General features: G+C 36.2%; 3 protein-coding genes across 4 annotated transcripts; 2 read left to right on the top strand and 1 right to left on the bottom strand.

The window, feature by feature from the left end:
* The first annotated feature begins 834 nt into the window (after positions 1 to 834).
* Positions 835 to 4,241, top strand: si:ch211-232m10.6 (uncharacterized protein LOC572203 homolog). Its single transcript, XM_056742238.1, has 6 exons — positions 835 to 1,050; positions 2,389 to 2,586; positions 3,156 to 3,203; positions 3,295 to 3,453; positions 3,584 to 3,695; positions 3,836 to 4,241. The coding sequence occupies exons 1-6, from the start codon at positions 855 to 857 to the stop codon at positions 4,239 to 4,241; spliced, it is 1,119 nt and encodes a 372-aa protein (XP_056598216.1). The 5' UTR covers positions 835 to 854.
* Positions 4,242 to 5,900: 1,659 nt separating this feature from the next.
* rcvrn3 (recoverin 3) lies at positions 5,901 to 7,850 on the bottom strand. The gene is made up of 3 exons (XM_056742024.1): positions 7,470 to 7,850; positions 6,170 to 6,281; positions 5,901 to 5,983 (listed from the first exon to the last, which is right to left on the bottom strand). Exons 1-3 carry the CDS (start codon positions 7,848 to 7,850, stop codon positions 5,901 to 5,903), a joined length of 576 nt encoding a protein of 191 aa, XP_056598002.1.
* Positions 7,851 to 13,046: 5,196 nt separating this feature from the next.
* On the top strand, positions 13,047 to 16,421 carry ccdc106b (coiled-coil domain containing 106b). 2 transcript variants are annotated; one of them, XM_056741373.1, is made up of 7 exons: positions 13,047 to 13,143; positions 13,533 to 13,609; positions 13,761 to 13,859; positions 13,988 to 14,179; positions 14,758 to 14,904; positions 15,170 to 15,367; positions 15,497 to 16,421. In XM_056741373.1, exons 2-7 carry the CDS (start codon positions 13,573 to 13,575, stop codon positions 15,811 to 15,813), a joined length of 990 nt encoding a protein of 329 aa, XP_056597351.1. In that variant the 5' UTR covers positions 13,047 to 13,143; positions 13,533 to 13,572; the 3' UTR covers positions 15,814 to 16,421. The 2 variants fall into 2 exon arrangements, with proteins under 2 accessions (XP_056597351.1, XP_056597352.1); XM_056741374.1 differs by having other exon boundaries at positions 15,173 to 15,367.
* Positions 16,422 to 16,479: the final 58 nt, after the last annotated feature.

Consider the following 16,479-nt stretch of genomic DNA (forward strand, 5'->3'; position numbering starts at 1 on the left):
AATGTCTATTATTTCTTGTAACAGCCACTAACCTTGAAATATAATACGTAGGTTGTCTTTAATAACATGGTCGGTTCACTTTATTAAGGTTTCTGGAGGACTCACGGGAGACAGATGTACCTTTCTTCTTAAGATTAACTGAGATCATGAAGGATTAAAGAAATTGAAACCGTGATTAAGACATGAAATACGTAAGAAATTCCAAGAAAATTGAAGATCAGGTGAGGGATGAGTATAAACGATGAGAAGAACACAAGTCTTTCTGGCTTAAGACTCGATTCATCTATTCATCTGAGCTGAAGTAACATGACAGAGACACAAGTGGCTTCCATTCTTGGATTTACAAACCACTAAACATTCAGCATGAAGATCTTTGTTGATTGCCAGTCTCATCTCCGTTGACTTTCTTGGAACCTATGGTACGTCCTATCCATTTTGAAACAAAGTCTTTATCGCTTTATGTAGCTTTTCTATATTTCATCAGCTTTAAAAAGCTTTGAATGGAAGATCGTTTTGAGAGATATTTTGACTGTTATTTTCCTCCTTGATATCTGTCTGATATTCGTTCTTTTCTCTCTCTCTCTTAAATTCTCCGCTCGTCTCAAATTCATTTTGCTCTGTGCATCATCAATTTCTATTTGTTTTCTCCTCTCACACAAACTCCTTTCTGGCTTCTGACGCTATTCCTGTGCACTAAGTTTCTCATACACAACTGCCCACATCTTTTCCTCGATTCTCTTCCTCCCCTCACATTTGTTAAGTCCATCCGTAGGTGGAACTGTGCACAGTGCATCATTAACAGTCTTGTGCATTTTCTTTCCCTACAGCGTCAGGTTTAACAGCATCTTTGCACAATGTTGGAACGCTTGTCTCGGAGGAACCGTTCTTTCCTGTCTCTCTCGCTTACCTCGCTTGCCCTAGCGCTCTCCGTCTTGGCCTTCTGCACCTCTTACTGGTGCGTGGGAACGCATAAAGTGGTCAAACCTCTTTGTCTGTCGCCGGTCAAAATGAAGAACTGCGGACAGAACAACAGCCAGCCATACACAACCGGTAAGAAACTGGCACACAGATGAATATTTAACTCAGTAAAAGTAGACACTCAGAATAATAAACTGATAACTATTATTTATTTTAATTGAAAAGTAATTGCTAGCATTAAGCTTTAAAGGGATAGTTCCCCGAAGAAAATTAATTTCTCAAGTTGATATAAACCTTCATAAATTTCTTTGTTTTGTTGAATATTTGGAAGAATGTATGCATATAAGATTTCTGTGTCATTATTGACTAAAGTAGTAGAAATAATTATTGTATACTTTTTTTGTTCTTGAACACAAAAGAGAATATTTTGAAAAATTTAGGAAAACTAACATTTCTGGGGGGACCTTTGACAACCAAATAAATGTTAGTAGGTGGTGCCCCAGAAATATCAGTTGCTAATTTTCTTCCAAATATATTTGTGTTCAACACAACAAAGAAATGTATACAGGTTTGAAACAACTTGAGGTTGAGGACTTCATGACAGAATTTTCTTTTTTGGGTGAACTGTCCCTTTAAGCAACATTGTTAAGTTTGACAAAATAACAACATGGAGGCATTTATGTGCACTCTATTTTGTTTATTAGTAATTGGATTAAAACTGATAAAACTGGTTAATTTTGAATTGAATAACTTTTCACATCAAAAAGTGTTTTTTTTCTGGTTTATTTTCAGGAGGGCATATAATTATCAGATAAGATTTGTCTCGAATTGAACAAAAAAACCTAATTGTATCGTTTGTGTCAACCTTATTTTTTAACCACATAAAAATTGCTGTAAAACAACCTACTGCCCTTTTCAACCGTATATATGAGAGATTACATTCAAACCCTTGTAACAAAATCATCCAGGTCAAACCTCTGGAAATCTGTCGGACCACTATGACGCAGATTAACACTAAATCTATAGGTTTCCATTCAGACTGATGTAAAGGTAATGCAGTGTTTAAAATGAAAGATATTACATCAGATTGTGTGAACAAATTATTCTTGAGATTGAAATTGAGTTTCGGTCCCAGTCAATGGCAGGCGAGATGTCAAACATATTTGAAAAACCTGTTTGCCAGGGACTTTTTCTTTACACTTCTATTGCGTAAACTGAAATGATGTTATGTGTGTATAAAATAAATAGGTTTGAAGTGTATGTGACCTTCTTTTAATATCATATCTATCAACATTTTTGCTGCCATCACTGTGCTTTGATTTAGGTATAGATTGTAGCCCAACTGCGTTAACAGCACATGGCCTTGTCATGGGTTCATTTCGAGGGAACACATATACTGATAAAATATGTATATTGAATGCACTGAATAAAAGCGCCAAATGTGTATGTTCATTCTCTTTCCGTTCACAGAGGTCCCAACCCTTGATCCAAAAGAAGATTCAAATGTTACAATGTCCCCCAAGCAAAAAGAAGAACTGGCCCGTATAAGAGCCAAAAATCTGGCAAATGCTGTTCACTACATCTGGGAGACGGGAGAGGACAAATACATGCTGCGTTATTTCCACACTGGGTTTTGGCTTTCCTGTGAAAAGCACAATGACGGAAAAGGTAACTTCTGTTTGTTCATAATTAATTCACTTACTTTGCATCCTTTGGGTGGAAACCCAAATTTGATTCCAGTGCATAAAAGCGAGGAACAAAAATGTAAAAAATCTGTCAAAGCTGTTCTTGAGACTAATGTCCCGATTTAGCGCCTTTGAATCCTGCTGTGGCCTTTAATTTGTCCAGCATGGGGTCACCCCAGTTCTCAACATCTGCTGCTTTCTTACACAACAAACAGATGCCACAGTTAAAAGTTGCCCATGTTATATAATTTTTAACACTTTTTAAAAAGGTGAGAGATCAAACACATTCTTATTTTTTACATTTTCACTTAGCATAAGCTTTGAGCAATTTACAATAAAGAGAAAAAAGCTATTTATATTTGGCAGGCAATAACATGAAATGTGAAATTTTTAGACACAATACCAACTGTAGGAGGAAGAGAGAAAGATTTGAATTGAAATATGATTCATTTCTGTGCTATTTCCGTGAGAATTACCAGCTGTAAAACTGTGATGTTCTTATATTGTATGATGTTTTGCGAAGACCGTAATGATGGTTCACTCAATTTCCAGGTGAGAAATGCCGGAGCTTCATCGAGCTGACCCCTGGAGAAACACAAGGTGAGATTTTCATGAGCTGTACACCAACAATTACACGGCTCTAAAAAGTTGACTTATGCCCACATCCAAACCTCTGATTCATATCCTGTAGGAGTTCTGTGGCTCTCTGTGATATCGGAGTTTGCGTACATCAGCCTGCTGGCGACGGGCTTCTTAATGATGTGGGTGGAATTGCTGCTTCTGTGTCTGAATAAAGAGATGTATGCGCTCAAGATCAACGCCTTTGCTGCCATTTGTACCGTCCTATCTGGTACGTCTATAAACCCTTTTCATATAGAGAGTTCTCATAGCATCTCTTAGTTTTTTCGTGAAATAATCTGGTTCTGAATCCATGTGTAACAAAGACAAGGAGAACAACATGTATGCTGCGTAATTTCCAGGCATGATGGGAATGGTGGCGCATATGATGTATACAACCGTGTTCCAGATGACTGTGAGCATCGGGCCTAAAGACTGGAGGCCTCAGACATGGGACTATGGTTGGTCGTTTGCGTGAGTTACCTTGGAGTTGCGACTCTTTTTTGCTCTCCTATTGTGTGTATAACATACCTATTATATAAAGTGCAGTCCAAAAAGTGTTTGGAATTTTAAATAGTTTGGGTATTTTAAAGGTCATTGGGGCTTTTTCACAGGATGGCGTGGATCTCCTTCAGCTGCTGCATGGCAGCGGCTGTATTCACCCTGAACTCTTACACCAAAACCCTGATCGAGATGAAGCACCGTGCCCGCATCCGCCTGGAGGAGGCCCGCGCCGCAAGCCACGCCCCACCATACGATGAGGTCATCACGGCGGGAGGCGGGAGCCTCTATTCCATCAGCCGATTGGTTCAGCAGTGCCACAAGGGCACGCTCATGGACACAATGTGGCCCCTCAGAGAGCAAGTGCCTGACGGTCCTATGCCAGCAACGAATCCCCATGGACTGGTACTGGTGGGGGGGTGTGGAACGGAGGGGTGTGAGGACTGTGAAAGAGAACTTGATGACATGGAAGACATGTTGGAGACGGACGAGAGAGGAGGGGCGGATGAAATGTGCTAAGGAGATGAAAGAACATAAGACTCAAGTGATGCTTTTGACAGTCATATTGTTTACATTTTTGCGTGGATATCATTTCATGCTGGGATTGAAGAAAGTTTTTACTGGTGTTTTAAGCAGGGGTAGAAATGAGATGTATAGTATGTATATCATCATGTATAATGGATTATATATGTTGTATAAAGTTGTTTTATATTCAGTCTGTATTGATGAAATGATGTATTCCCACATGTGTTAAAAAGCTTTGTATATGCAAAAGCAACATTAAAAAAGTGTATTGTTTTTTGCTTGCCATATTACTTTATTTCCATAAATTAATCGAAACGTTATGTGAAATGAAAAGTTATTTTATTAAACAAATGTATTCTTTTGTTTTCCTATGAGTGCCGCACATACAGGGATGCACATACAAAACTAGGTTAAGAGGCCTAATATGTACAACACAGAGAGCACAAGAAAGAGAGACAGGGTTGTACCTCCAGTAGAACTGTTGTGATTTGATAGATTTCAAATGGATGGCACATTTCGGATCTACTGGCAGTCTGGGTCTGTGTTATTTTTGCATTTTGTATATTTCACGTTTTCAATAAAAGCACTGAACAACAAAACCACGTAATCTGAATACAGAACAAGATGGGCCGATGAAGAGATTACAACAAACATCTGAATTTCGGCAGTTTTAGACAGATGCTTTGAAAATCTGGATTGAGGATTATGTGCATAATCTCCCCAGTAAGAGACCGAGATCATGCGAGAGATGGTGAAAGAAACAGAAAGAAAATTAAAATGACAAACAAAGGACAAGAACAGAATAGATGTTTTCTTCTTACTTTTTAAACAAATGTTCTTTTACTAACATATGAGGACCATAAAACACTTTTGTTATTCACAGTGAAAATAGACTAATATCTTTTTCACACATTTAAAAAACAATCCAATATTGTACAAGAATGAAACATTACAAACTTAGTTTAACATAAAGCATATTTGCATAACATTCACACACAATCTCAGAACAATCAACATTATGAAACATAACCCACTTTGATGTCTTACTGTACATGGAATCGTGGCATATATGAACAGAATATCAGCAATTCTGAAAATACCAATGGATGTTATAGGTGCGGAGGCAGAACATGAAATAAATAAATGAGGTTAACCGCAAACAAACTTTATATTTAACAAATAAACAAATAAAAATGAGTAAAATACTTTTCTGTGTTGTAAAGGATGTCATTTCTAAAAGAACTTACTGTTTTACTGATTTAAACATTAACCTTTTATATGTCCACCACAAGGACTCCAGTGGAATGAACTATATTGTCAGGTAAAATGAAAATTGAATTATGGGCTATTAATTAGAAACTACTTACAAAAGGCTATTCTACTGTTAAACTCATATATCATCCAATCTTTAACAAGTAAACACAATTCATCACTGTCATACTGAAACCTTGTATTTCAAAATAACATGATTTTGTTCATAAATCATTACTATTGGTCAGATTTAACCAATAAAAACTGTTAAAAAGAGCTTCTCAACACTGTTTTTTCATTTCTTGGAAAGTGGGTGTTTTGGAGATACGAGGTTCCAGTTCGGCAGCGCCGGTACATTACCATGCAATCAAGCATGAGAAATTTAGTCATCATTCTGGAAGGTCATTTATTGTCATATTGAATTAACCTCAGCGCTACTTGGCTTGATGATACACCCTCAATGAATTCGCCCTCTGCAAGTCGTTCTGCATGTGAGAAAGAGAATTTACCGTGTTAATGTTTACAGTATGTTAACGGAACAGTTCTCCCAAAAATTAATCATTCTGTCTTAATTTTCTCGAGGGTGAGTAAATGATGACATAATTTTTATTTTTGGGTGAACTGTCCCTTTAATATTGACGTCTTTACTTCACTTCCCAATAAAGTCTTACCATTGTCCTTTTTGCCAAATATGGTCCAGAGTTTTTCGGCTCTCTTCTCTGCTGTGTTCTCATCATTGGGAAGATCTGCGACCTTGTCTTTAGGTATGAGTTTAAAAATGGCCTGATGGGAAAACGGAGAGTGTTAGACTGAAACTTTCCAACTGTACCCTAAAATTAAACTATAAATAGTATTTATATATAATATGGAACATCTTATATAATCAACAATTTAACATGTCATTTTAAAATGCTTTTTATGTAAATCTGAAATACTGTACATTCAGATTAGGAGATTATTCTTGTTCTAAGAAATAAATGTCTCGGAAATGTGATTTCAGAATAGTAAAGATCAGCACAGAAAGACAAAACCACCTGATCTGGAACAGAAAGAGGTGCCTTGCTAAAATAAAAAAAAACTCAACTTCACATCCCATAATAACCTGTTTTGACATGTGCCTACTGTAGAGTACTTTAGTAGAAGAACTTTAGAGATGTGTGGCGTTACACAATGGTGCATTTCAAAATCTGTTATTTTCTTCTTTAAATAATGTCAGATATTAATAGATGTCCATTAAAGCTTAACTTGCTTGTTTGGTAACGATATATTTGGCTCACATCAATATGGCTAACCTAACAATAGACACGTATTCTCAGCCTTACCACAAGGGGCGCTATAGAGGGCATTATCACAAACTGTTTTCAATCATTTCTGTTATATCCTGACAACTTTATTATCACACTTTGGTCGGTTCAGTTTTTGGTGAAGAGATTTTCACTCAGTAGGGTTGTTTGTTTCCAGATGGTATAAGGTAAACGAGGGTTATTATTATTTAGCTGTTCATTTCTTTCTATTGCATCTCTACTCGATATCAGACACATCATGGGAAAGTGATCTGCAAGAAGAAATCTTAACAGTTGGCATGTCACGGCCTCAATGGCGATGGCCTTAAATCCAGATTGCACATTGAGGAGCTTATCTCTTTCACAGTCCCCCACTACTGAATCTTTCTCTCTCCATCTGCAATGACTGTTTATAACACACAGGCTTAAGTGTGAAGTCACTCCATCCGTCTATCAGCTGATCCTGAGTCAGCTTTAATTTTAAAATCCTCCTTAGGATTCAATGACCACAACAAAAGAAAAGAAAATCCCACCAATAATAGAATTCAACAGTAGACCCTTTACCTTCCAATTAAACCAATACACTTCCAATTCAAACAATTGATAAGTGCTAAGGATTAATGAATGCAAATATTAACTATAACATAATCTTTCTTCAATCTTATGTGAAGACTCTTCATTCTCTTACCTGACAGAGTTCGCACAATTCGTTTTTTGTGATGTAGCCATTCTTGTCCACATCGAAAAGGGAGAAGGCCCACTCCAGCTTCATGGTTGTCTTGGCTGAAGAGGTCATGTGAAGAGCTACAATGTACTCTTTAAAGTCTAATGTCCCATCGTCATTGGTGTCGAAGGAGCGAAATACATGCTGGCCATAAGATTTCGCATCACTGTTAGGGAAGTACCGAATGTAGATCTCTACAAACTGATCTTGAGAGATGCGACCAGAGGGACACTGCTTCTGGAAGTTCTCATGTGATTGCATGATCTCGGCTTCAGTAAACTTTGTGTTCACTTTAAGGTCATCCAGGATCTCCTTTGAAAGACCTTTTTTCTGTGAGTTGCCCATTTTTGGACCAATGCCTTGAATTATGCCCTATATAGAGATCGAATGGATTGTCAGTCCCTCAAAGTTTCTCACGTGTAGGCTCCCCTATAAATACTGTGAAACAAGCAGCAATGGACATAACATTTTATCAGAAAATGCTTGAGTAAATAGAACATCATATCCATCATCAAACATTGAAAAATGTCTGTGAAAGGCTAAAGTATCAGAATCTAATGTTCAAAAAACAAGCATTAAAGTTTGATTTCAACCATTAATTTCTTTATTTTCGTCTTTGACATTTTCTATCTCTGTCAATATTATAGATAGGCCTATTAATGTTAGATTTTCAAAGAATGTTCTTTACATTTTGTTAAATGATGTGTTGACCACAACACGACTTCAGCTTGGCTTTTACAGGCAGGGTCACATTCAATGTAAAAAAATAATTTCTAGAAATTTTCGATTTTTCTTCGTTGTGTCCCCCCCAAAACTGCTTTCATTAAATTCCCCATAGACAATTACTTGTCAGTCAAGTCTAACTCTCTAACTCCCTCTACTGAGACATTAGAGTCAGTGTTTTCAAAATAAATGTGTAAAATGCTGTAAATAGAAAACAGAAATGATTTTCTATTTTTGTCAGAAGAAAGAAACCTGCCGCCTTTATGAGTGGTTAAATTGGTATCACATTTATATAAGCAGCAGTATAGGAAAAATTCTTGTCTTTGTGTCCAAAGCACCTTTGTCTGACCAAGAAATATTCTTTACTCCGAAAGCTTTAGTCAAAGCAACCATAAAATGTCATAAATATAAGAAATTCCCAAAAGCACACTGAAATTAAAATGGCTGTAGGAAGTTATATACATAAAGAAGACATTTCTTACAATATACATGATAAACTAATATAAATCATGCGACCTAACAATCCAACACTCAAAATAGCATAAATCAGATGTTTTAAATGACATTGCCAACCCTAGAAACTAACAAAAACACAACTGTATGTGTTTAGCATGCTTACCTTTTGTTGTTGACCAACGAAGGAGGATGATGGTGTGAGTAATCATGATAGATGGTGCAGGAGTACTGCTGCTGAAGGAGGTGGCTACCTCTCCATACAGGATTAAGTCAGACAAGATACCATAAGGTTAAGCTAAAAAGAGATTTCTATTATATATATCTTTTATTTTGTTCAGTTTTTTTATGTTTAAGCAAAATTGTAAATATATAAATAATGTAGCACATATTTGGTGTCTTAACACCTGATACGGACACAGTTAACAATTAAGTCTTAAACCTTGTCTGTGAAACCGAGCCATTATATATTTTGGTGAAATAATGCTGTTCAAATTGTAATTATATTTAAAACGTACGACCCCACAACAATACCCCCACACACATGGACATCAACTTTTTTGTTTTAATGTTTCAGGTCATAAATCTCATTAGGTTACCACATGGAAGTTCAGGATACGGAATATGATTTTTTTTTAAATGTTGTTTTAAATGCAGTAAGGGGCAATTTAAAAACTGTTTAATGTAATGAACTTGTATCGCTCCATTAAACTTAAGTACAAAATATTCTATAGATAATATATAAAATATTCTTGCAATGTCACTTACAACCAGGTTGTATAGCGCACTGTATGTCACTTTGTGTCATCTAAATTACTTACTAATTAATCAAGATCAAAAATACATCCAGACAATCTTCATCTGATCCTATTAATGTCACCAGTCACTATCCTCACAATGCCACAACCTGCCACCCACCCCCATGTCATGTGTCAGTCAATGTACTATACATTGGAAGTCAAGGGCTCAAGAGTTAACACAGTAAATGGCTACAGTGACTAATCTATAATGTTTTAGCTCTAATCTAGTGAAGCCCTGTATATGTGCAGTTGACACATCATTTAACTGGCACCTAAATAGCAAAATAAGGTCCGAAATTTTTTCTTGTTTCAATCCAACAGTGTACTATGCTTGCATAATGTTCAAAATTCATAATCTGACATTTCAGTATTTAAGGAAAGATGTTGCTTGGCCTGTGCATTGGGAATCTGTCATTGTAACAGCAGGTAATTCTTTTTATGAATTGCTCATTTCATTTTATAAAACATTTGATGACCATATAGAACACATGAAGTGGTGTGACGGAGTATCTTCTCTTGTTTTGATTGGTGTTATCAAAGAGCAAACAAATACAAAACGATGAAATGATTGATATGGTTAAAAATAATTATACTTCACAGCTTCATTTTCAGCCATGTTTTTTATTGACACAAAACATTTCTTACCGTGCAAATCTGCCTTTGTTTTACACACTTCAGTCCACACCAGACAGAATATGCACCATTTATAGACCAGCATGTGCTAAGCTGTGCCCTAATCCCTTTAGAAGGCTCAGGAAAAGCCCGCTAAGATAAAGTGTAAAATAAGAAAAGGCCGTAGAGCTATATAAAGCTGGGTTTGTTTGTTTACTTTCTTTGATTGACAGTAAGCTGCTTTTTTTGTTTACTGGAGACACTTTTAGAAAGGTAGCACATAATGTTGAACTACAAAAACAGTTTAATATATTTCTGTTTGCTAATAATAATGATAAAAAAATCAGTTTACATGTTTAGGTCCAAAAAAATTTCTTTAATCCATGTCGTGCTAAATTGTTTTTAATCTCTTGTGATTAAATGACTGTAGCATGCATCGCTTTTATCTATAGAAGTAACTAAACATTTGTGAACAATGTGTTTTAAAAAGTCAAATACATCATTTTATGCATGACAAATGTGAGAACTAATAACTCTTGTCCTTCTCTATCACAACATATGTCTTATGTTTGTCATATACTGTGTACTACAATTTGAATACAATGTTAAACAAATTCGAAAACTGTGGTTAAAACACACTGATAATAGAAATAAACAGAAAAAAAGGTTGTGTTTATCACTTCGTAAATGAACTGTTAAACGAATGTTAAATGAATGAGCCCCAAAAAAACGTAGTTAAAAAAGGCTGTGACAGGCAGTATGGTAAAGCTAAATACAATATTGTCTAAGAGGTAAGCTATATTCAAATACCTAACTCAAACAATTATAAGTAATACTATTTTAAAATATAGTAAAAACATGCAAAGTAACAAAGACTTCAAAGTTAACTCCAATACATTGGCATTTCTTGTAACAATTTTTGTGTTATTATAGTTCCCTCTGGTGACCTCTTTACTGTGCAAGGTTCACAGTAATGCAAAAAGCGTAACAAAGTCAAACTGTACTACAACTACAGAAAACATATTTTTGTATTTAAATATCACTACTATTTTGTAACAGTCTCACATACATGCAAAGTCGTAACGCTCTGACAAACAGAACGGTTGTGAATCTGCAGGACCAACTTTTTATGTTCAAACCATGACTAACAATGTAGCTAATATGTCGTCTTTTTATAAAATGGAAAAAATAAGAAAAAGTTCCAATATCTCAGAAAGTTTTTAGTCTTGCGCATAAATTCAGGGCCCTCTGTGAACATGACGTGTGTGTATTTTCCTGCTGAGATTGCGGGCCAGGCGGTCGACAGCCGTGCCTATTCGGCTCAACTCCTTTTGGGGTGGCAAACCCTCAATGTTTCCGCTGTACCACATGACCCAAGCACCAAGTGATATCAGTACCAAGAGAACACCGGTGTAGACAAGAAGATCCCCGAAATCTCTTCCTTTCACCTCCAGTGGTGCAAAGAGCCCCAAAAACAGGGCTGTGAAGCCAAATATGTCAAAAACAATAGCAAAGGCCAAAGCCACTTTGCAATGCTTAAGACCACTGCAGCATGTCATGGTAGCTGTTGGACATAAGCATAATACACATTTTGTAAAACAGAAATCATATTACAAATGAATAATGATTTAGTAACTAATACTAATAGGTTTTAAGTACTAATTGGACAAAAAGAAATTCGTTTTTATGCTATGATTGGATTTAAATTCAAAGTTGGCCGTACTGTAACTACTGTAAAATTAGCAACTTTTATATTCTAAATACACTTATTACAACAAAACAGCAGTTCGGTCAAAAATTACTTTAAAAGCACAAAGTGTGCCCCAGTATTCGTCCTTATTCTTTAGCGTATGTACTCGGAAAATAATAACACGATACAGTGTCAACATTCATTATCAATATGCAATCTACTCGCAACTTTAAAAGAAACTCTTTTACATCTTAAAAGTATTATAAACAAAACTAACCTTGATTTCTGTGATCTTCACTTCACGAATATTACCACATTATCGCTTTTTCAGGTGCGATCGAGTCAAATATGGAGAGAACTACTGTACCTGTCTACAGCTACTTCCGGTCCCACCCAGACTTTTGGATATTTGACACCACCGGAATAGCACCTTTTTTCTTTTCTTTTTTTTTATTGCTTCAAACAAAATACATAATAAAAATACAATGATATAGTGCAAAGAATAATATTTTTTAGAATATTACATTACATTCACGATATAAATGTTCATCGTAAATTTCTATTAACATCGAGAAATTTCTGTATAACATAAAACTCAAATAAAAAATTAATAAAAATAATAAACAGAAAAAAAAGAAGAAAGAAACGAGGATTATAACCAAACCAGCTTTGCTTTAAAACAGATGTTGCGTTCCTGACAGAGTCAATTAAACATAGTATTACTTTTCCTTGAGGAGTACATTCAATATTTTGAGAGTTTTAATTCCTTTCTTACACTTAATCATTTTACAAAGGGTTTCTTTAAAACATTTAAGTTCACAACAAAAAACAATAATGAATCGCACCTTGAAAAACGTTATGGCAGAAACAGTTACAGTAAAGCAATGGTAGTTTTAAAACAACACAAAAATGCGCACATTCCTGTAGTGGGTGACCCCGTGTTATCTTTTTCTGATTTCTAAATCAATTAATCAAAAGTTAATCATATAAAATCGTAAAACATATTCCTTACGATTTGCACAAAACTAGGCTCTGACTCAATGTCACAATAAACGCTATCAATCTAGATGTCATATTTGCATTTAATGTCAATGTGAATGATAAAATACATCTTTCTTTAAAATACCGGAAAGAGATCTGCGGTGGGCGTGTCTTCCAAGAGAGCGCCGTACCTTACGCTGATTTACAAAAGACCCGGATGGTTTCTCACAGCTCTCTGTCGAACAACCGGTCAATCTTTTTGGTACAGTGATCAGCACACCAGCAATTACGCGTAACAACAAACACTGACAGCCAATCACCACGCGGACGCTTCAACAAAGTCTGGAGTTTAGCAAAAACTGAGTTTGAAGTTGCAATTGTGAGTATAAAAGTTTTGTAACATACAAACTGGTGAGATTTAATGGGTTTTTGTGTTCGTTTAAATACTCATATTTAAAGTGCTCATTTGCAAAGTATATAAACGTACTAGCACTCTTACCTTGTTAGCAAAACATGCTGTAATGTAAGGTATGAAACTCTGAAATTCGTCTGTTCTCGTGTTGGACGTGAAGAAAAATTCAGTCAGATTAACTCATGTTTAATTAACCACTTGTTAATGTCAATGCCTTGTTAACAACTCAGTCATCTGCTAATTGTTACAAGCCCTGCGGTGTTTAACGCACCTGGCTCCTCAATTTATTTTCAAGTGAAAATAAGCTATTTTTTATTTAATAGACCTGCAATTTCAGATAGTTTGTTTGTTCGTAGGTTTGTGGATATCAATCAGATCCATGTCACCAATATCATCATGGCTGATGCGCAGGAAAGCACGAGGAGCCACAATGGTCTGAGTGTATTACAGTTTTAACAGTTATGAATGTCACTTTATCTAGAAAATTGGGATCTGCCACATTAAATAAACAAAGTTCATAGCACATTGACTGCATAATGTTATTCAGATATTTTCTGAATAGGTGCTTTTTCTGTTTATTACAGATTTAAAGAATGAAGATGGATATGAAGTCTCCATCCCATTTGAGGACAGCAACCCAGATGACTCCGGTTTATGTCATCAAAATGACCAAACCTTTGATGGTAAACACTTAAATCATGTTTTTTTCATTTACTTTTTGTTTTTCACAATTAATTGCTGCCGCATACGAGGTCTACACTGGTTTTAAAGAATCAAGTAGGTAGCCTTAGAAATTGCTCTGTTGTTGCAGATTCGGCCTTGAGCCACATTCCTCCTTGCAGCCCGTATCTTCTGATTTCCAGTCTTCGAGCACAGCTGCAGATTTCTTTGGAAAAGAACTCCTGGCTCCAGAAGCGCATTGAAGATCTGGAGGAGGAGAGGGACTTTCTACGCTGCCAGCTTGACAGATTCATTTTCAGCACCAGGAGCCAGGAGAGGAATGGTACAGGGGGATTTTTAGTTTGGGCCTGCACAGGGCAGTGGTTTATAGCCCCGGTTTCACAGACAAGGCTTAAAACAAGTCCCAGGCTAAAATTTATTTTGAGCTGTCTCAAGTGAAAATAGCTGCCCTTACATATCTTAAATTGTGTCAGTTGCATTGTTTTGTCTCAAGATGCACATCATTAATGTTTTTTTCTAAGGCATTTTAATAAAAGCAAATTAAATAGCCTAAATTGACTAAGGCATAGTCCTGGCCTAGGCTAAGCCCTGCTTATGAAACTGGGCCTTAATGTAGTCTTCTTAGAATGGTGTATGTTGATAGGTTTATTGTTGGTTTAAAACCAGTTACATATAAGCCCGGTTTCAGAGACACGGCTTAGCCTAAACCAGGACTATGCCTTAGTTGAATTAAGATATTCATGTTGCTTTTATGAAAATGCCTTAGAAAAATACATTACTTTCTGGGCAAGTTATATAGGGTTATGACAGGTCACACATTCATTTAAGTTGTGGACTAGCCTTAAGCCTTGTCTGTGAAACCGGGCCAAAGAGTTCTTGATCTTTTGACTTTTATTACAGAACCTCAGTTTGAGCAAGTAGAGCAGCTCACCAAACAGAAGTCCATCACACGGAGGGTATCCACACCTTCTTCAACCCCCATGATGACACGCTCTGGTCATGTCCTAACATGCAACCAGAAGCGCAGCAGAAAAAGCAGTGTGGAAGGTTCGGGCAATACAACTAATGTTCAAAGCTAATGTTTAAGTTCAGGTTAACATAAGGTAAAAAATTACTCAATAAATTACTTATTTTTTTTTAAGGTGGTTATCCATAAAGTCTTGCCAATGGCAATTTAATGCTGTTAAATGTTAATAAATAAAGGTTATAAAGGTTCTGTCAGTAATAGCGAACAGTAGTAGATTATAAAATATATTTTTTTGTATTCTCTCTCGTAAACTGCTCAACACACGATTTTTATTCACCTATGAAGCAGAAGAGGAGGTGATAGAGGAGGAAGAGTATATAGAGGAGGACGGCTACTTGGAAGAAGAGCAGATTGTTACAGATGATGGCGATGATTCAGATGGTAAAAGTTCACGGAAGGGCCGTTCGGGTAGACAGAATGGCCAGACGAGGGTAAAAAGAAGACGAGTTTTTCGTATCGCTCGGACCACGGAGAGACAAAGAGGTAAGATGAGTATTTAGTTGCTATGTGTGTCAAAGCACAGGTCATGAATCTAAGTTTGTACAAAGTTAAGCCTATAAGACCGATCACTTAGTGTTTTTTAACCTCTCATTTCTAAAACTTTTATTTTAGTTAAAGACCCCACAGGTGTTTTGCTTCGCTACAAGAAGATCCTTGTAACCTATCAGAAGTTAAAGAGCATGTCTAGAGCGTTCCAGGCCCACGCGGTTGACCGCAACACTGTGGCCTCCACCACACCTATCGCAGAGTTGCTCCTGGTTGTCCCTGAGAAGATTGCAGAGGTTGGTGAATTTGATTCGACCAAGGAGAAGCTTCTGGATTACGCGAGGCGCTGCTATAAAGCTCTTGACGAGGCTTCTCACGCAAAGGTGCAGGCCTTGAAGAAGAGCAACCTACTGCTGCCCATTTCATACAGGTTCAGACACTGAATTTTCAACAACGTATTCCTTATGTGAGGAGGAGTTGCAAGGTATTGGTTTGGAAAATATGGAGTCGGCTAAGAAACTTAATGGGATGTTTTTGTCTTTTCTTTTTTTCTCTACCTCAGCTCTAGAAATACTCATTTTACAGTAAAAAAATGAAATCCCTATTTGTGTCAGTTTTTGGTTATGGTAATTCTACAGTAATGACACAAGAAACATTAATATTGTTAATGCTTTAACTGTAAATGGGTTACTGACAGTTCAATACATATTTATAATGTTTACCAGACATTTTGGAAATGTGTGAAGTTTGTCCTAGGACTTTAAGTAATTACATTATGGAATACAGAGCGAGTCCAGCAATGTGTAAGATAAAAAGTAATTCACTGTATTTTTGACTGGTGACGCAACTTTATTATTTTATATGATTATGTTACTCTAAAGTAGAAATTGTTTATTACCTCTCTCCTTAAATGAATTGTCAACAAATGATCAACTGTTACCTGATTATTTGATTGGTTGTTGAAATCATATGACCACATTTATATGTTTTGAGATGGTAGGAAGGTATGGTCTTTTTTGAAGATATGACTTGAAGAAATAAAGTCCTCAATTTGCAACAATCTTCCAATCTTCTTCTTACCTTTAAAACAGTGTTTTTGTTTGTCGATC

This window comes from Triplophysa dalaica, chromosome 25 (genome assembly GCF_015846415.1).
Source record: "Triplophysa dalaica isolate WHDGS20190420 chromosome 25, ASM1584641v1, whole genome shotgun sequence".
Lineage (NCBI taxonomy): Eukaryota > Metazoa > Chordata > Actinopteri > Cypriniformes > Nemacheilidae > Triplophysa > Triplophysa dalaica.

Excerpts from the sequence above, each read along its gene's own strand:
- si:ch211-232m10.6 (XM_056742238.1), top strand. The coding sequence starts at position 855 with ATGTTGGAACGCTTGTCTCGGAGGAACCGTTCTTTCCTGTCTCTCTCG. Across the intron at positions 3,454-3,583 it reads CATTTGTACCGTCCTATCTG|GCATGATGGGAATGGTGGCG; the intron begins GTACGTCTATAA and ends CGTAATTTCCAG. Across the intron at positions 3,696-3,835 it reads GACTATGGTTGGTCGTTTGC|GATGGCGTGGATCTCCTTCA; the intron begins GTGAGTTACCTT and ends GCTTTTTCACAG.
- rcvrn3 (XM_056742024.1), bottom strand. The coding sequence starts at position 7,850 with ATGGGCAACTCACAGAAAAAAGGTCTTTCAAAGGAGATCCTGGATGAC. Across the intron at positions 6,282-7,469 it reads AATTGTGCGAACTCTGTCAG|GCCATTTTTAAACTCATACC; the intron begins GTAAGAGAATGA and ends TTTTCCCATCAG. Across the intron at positions 5,984-6,169 it reads ATTTGGCAAAAAGGACAATG|AACGACTTGCAGAGGGCGAA; the intron begins GTAAGACTTTAT and ends TCTCACATGCAG.
- ccdc106b (XM_056741373.1), top strand. The coding sequence starts at position 13,573 with ATGGCTGATGCGCAGGAAAGCACGAGGAGCCACAATG. Across the intron at positions 13,610-13,760 it reads AAGCACGAGGAGCCACAATG|ATTTAAAGAATGAAGATGGA; the intron begins GTCTGAGTGTAT and ends TGTTTATTACAG. Across the intron at positions 15,368-15,496 it reads GACCACGGAGAGACAAAGAG|TTAAAGACCCCACAGGTGTT; the intron begins GTAAGATGAGTA and ends CTTTTATTTTAG.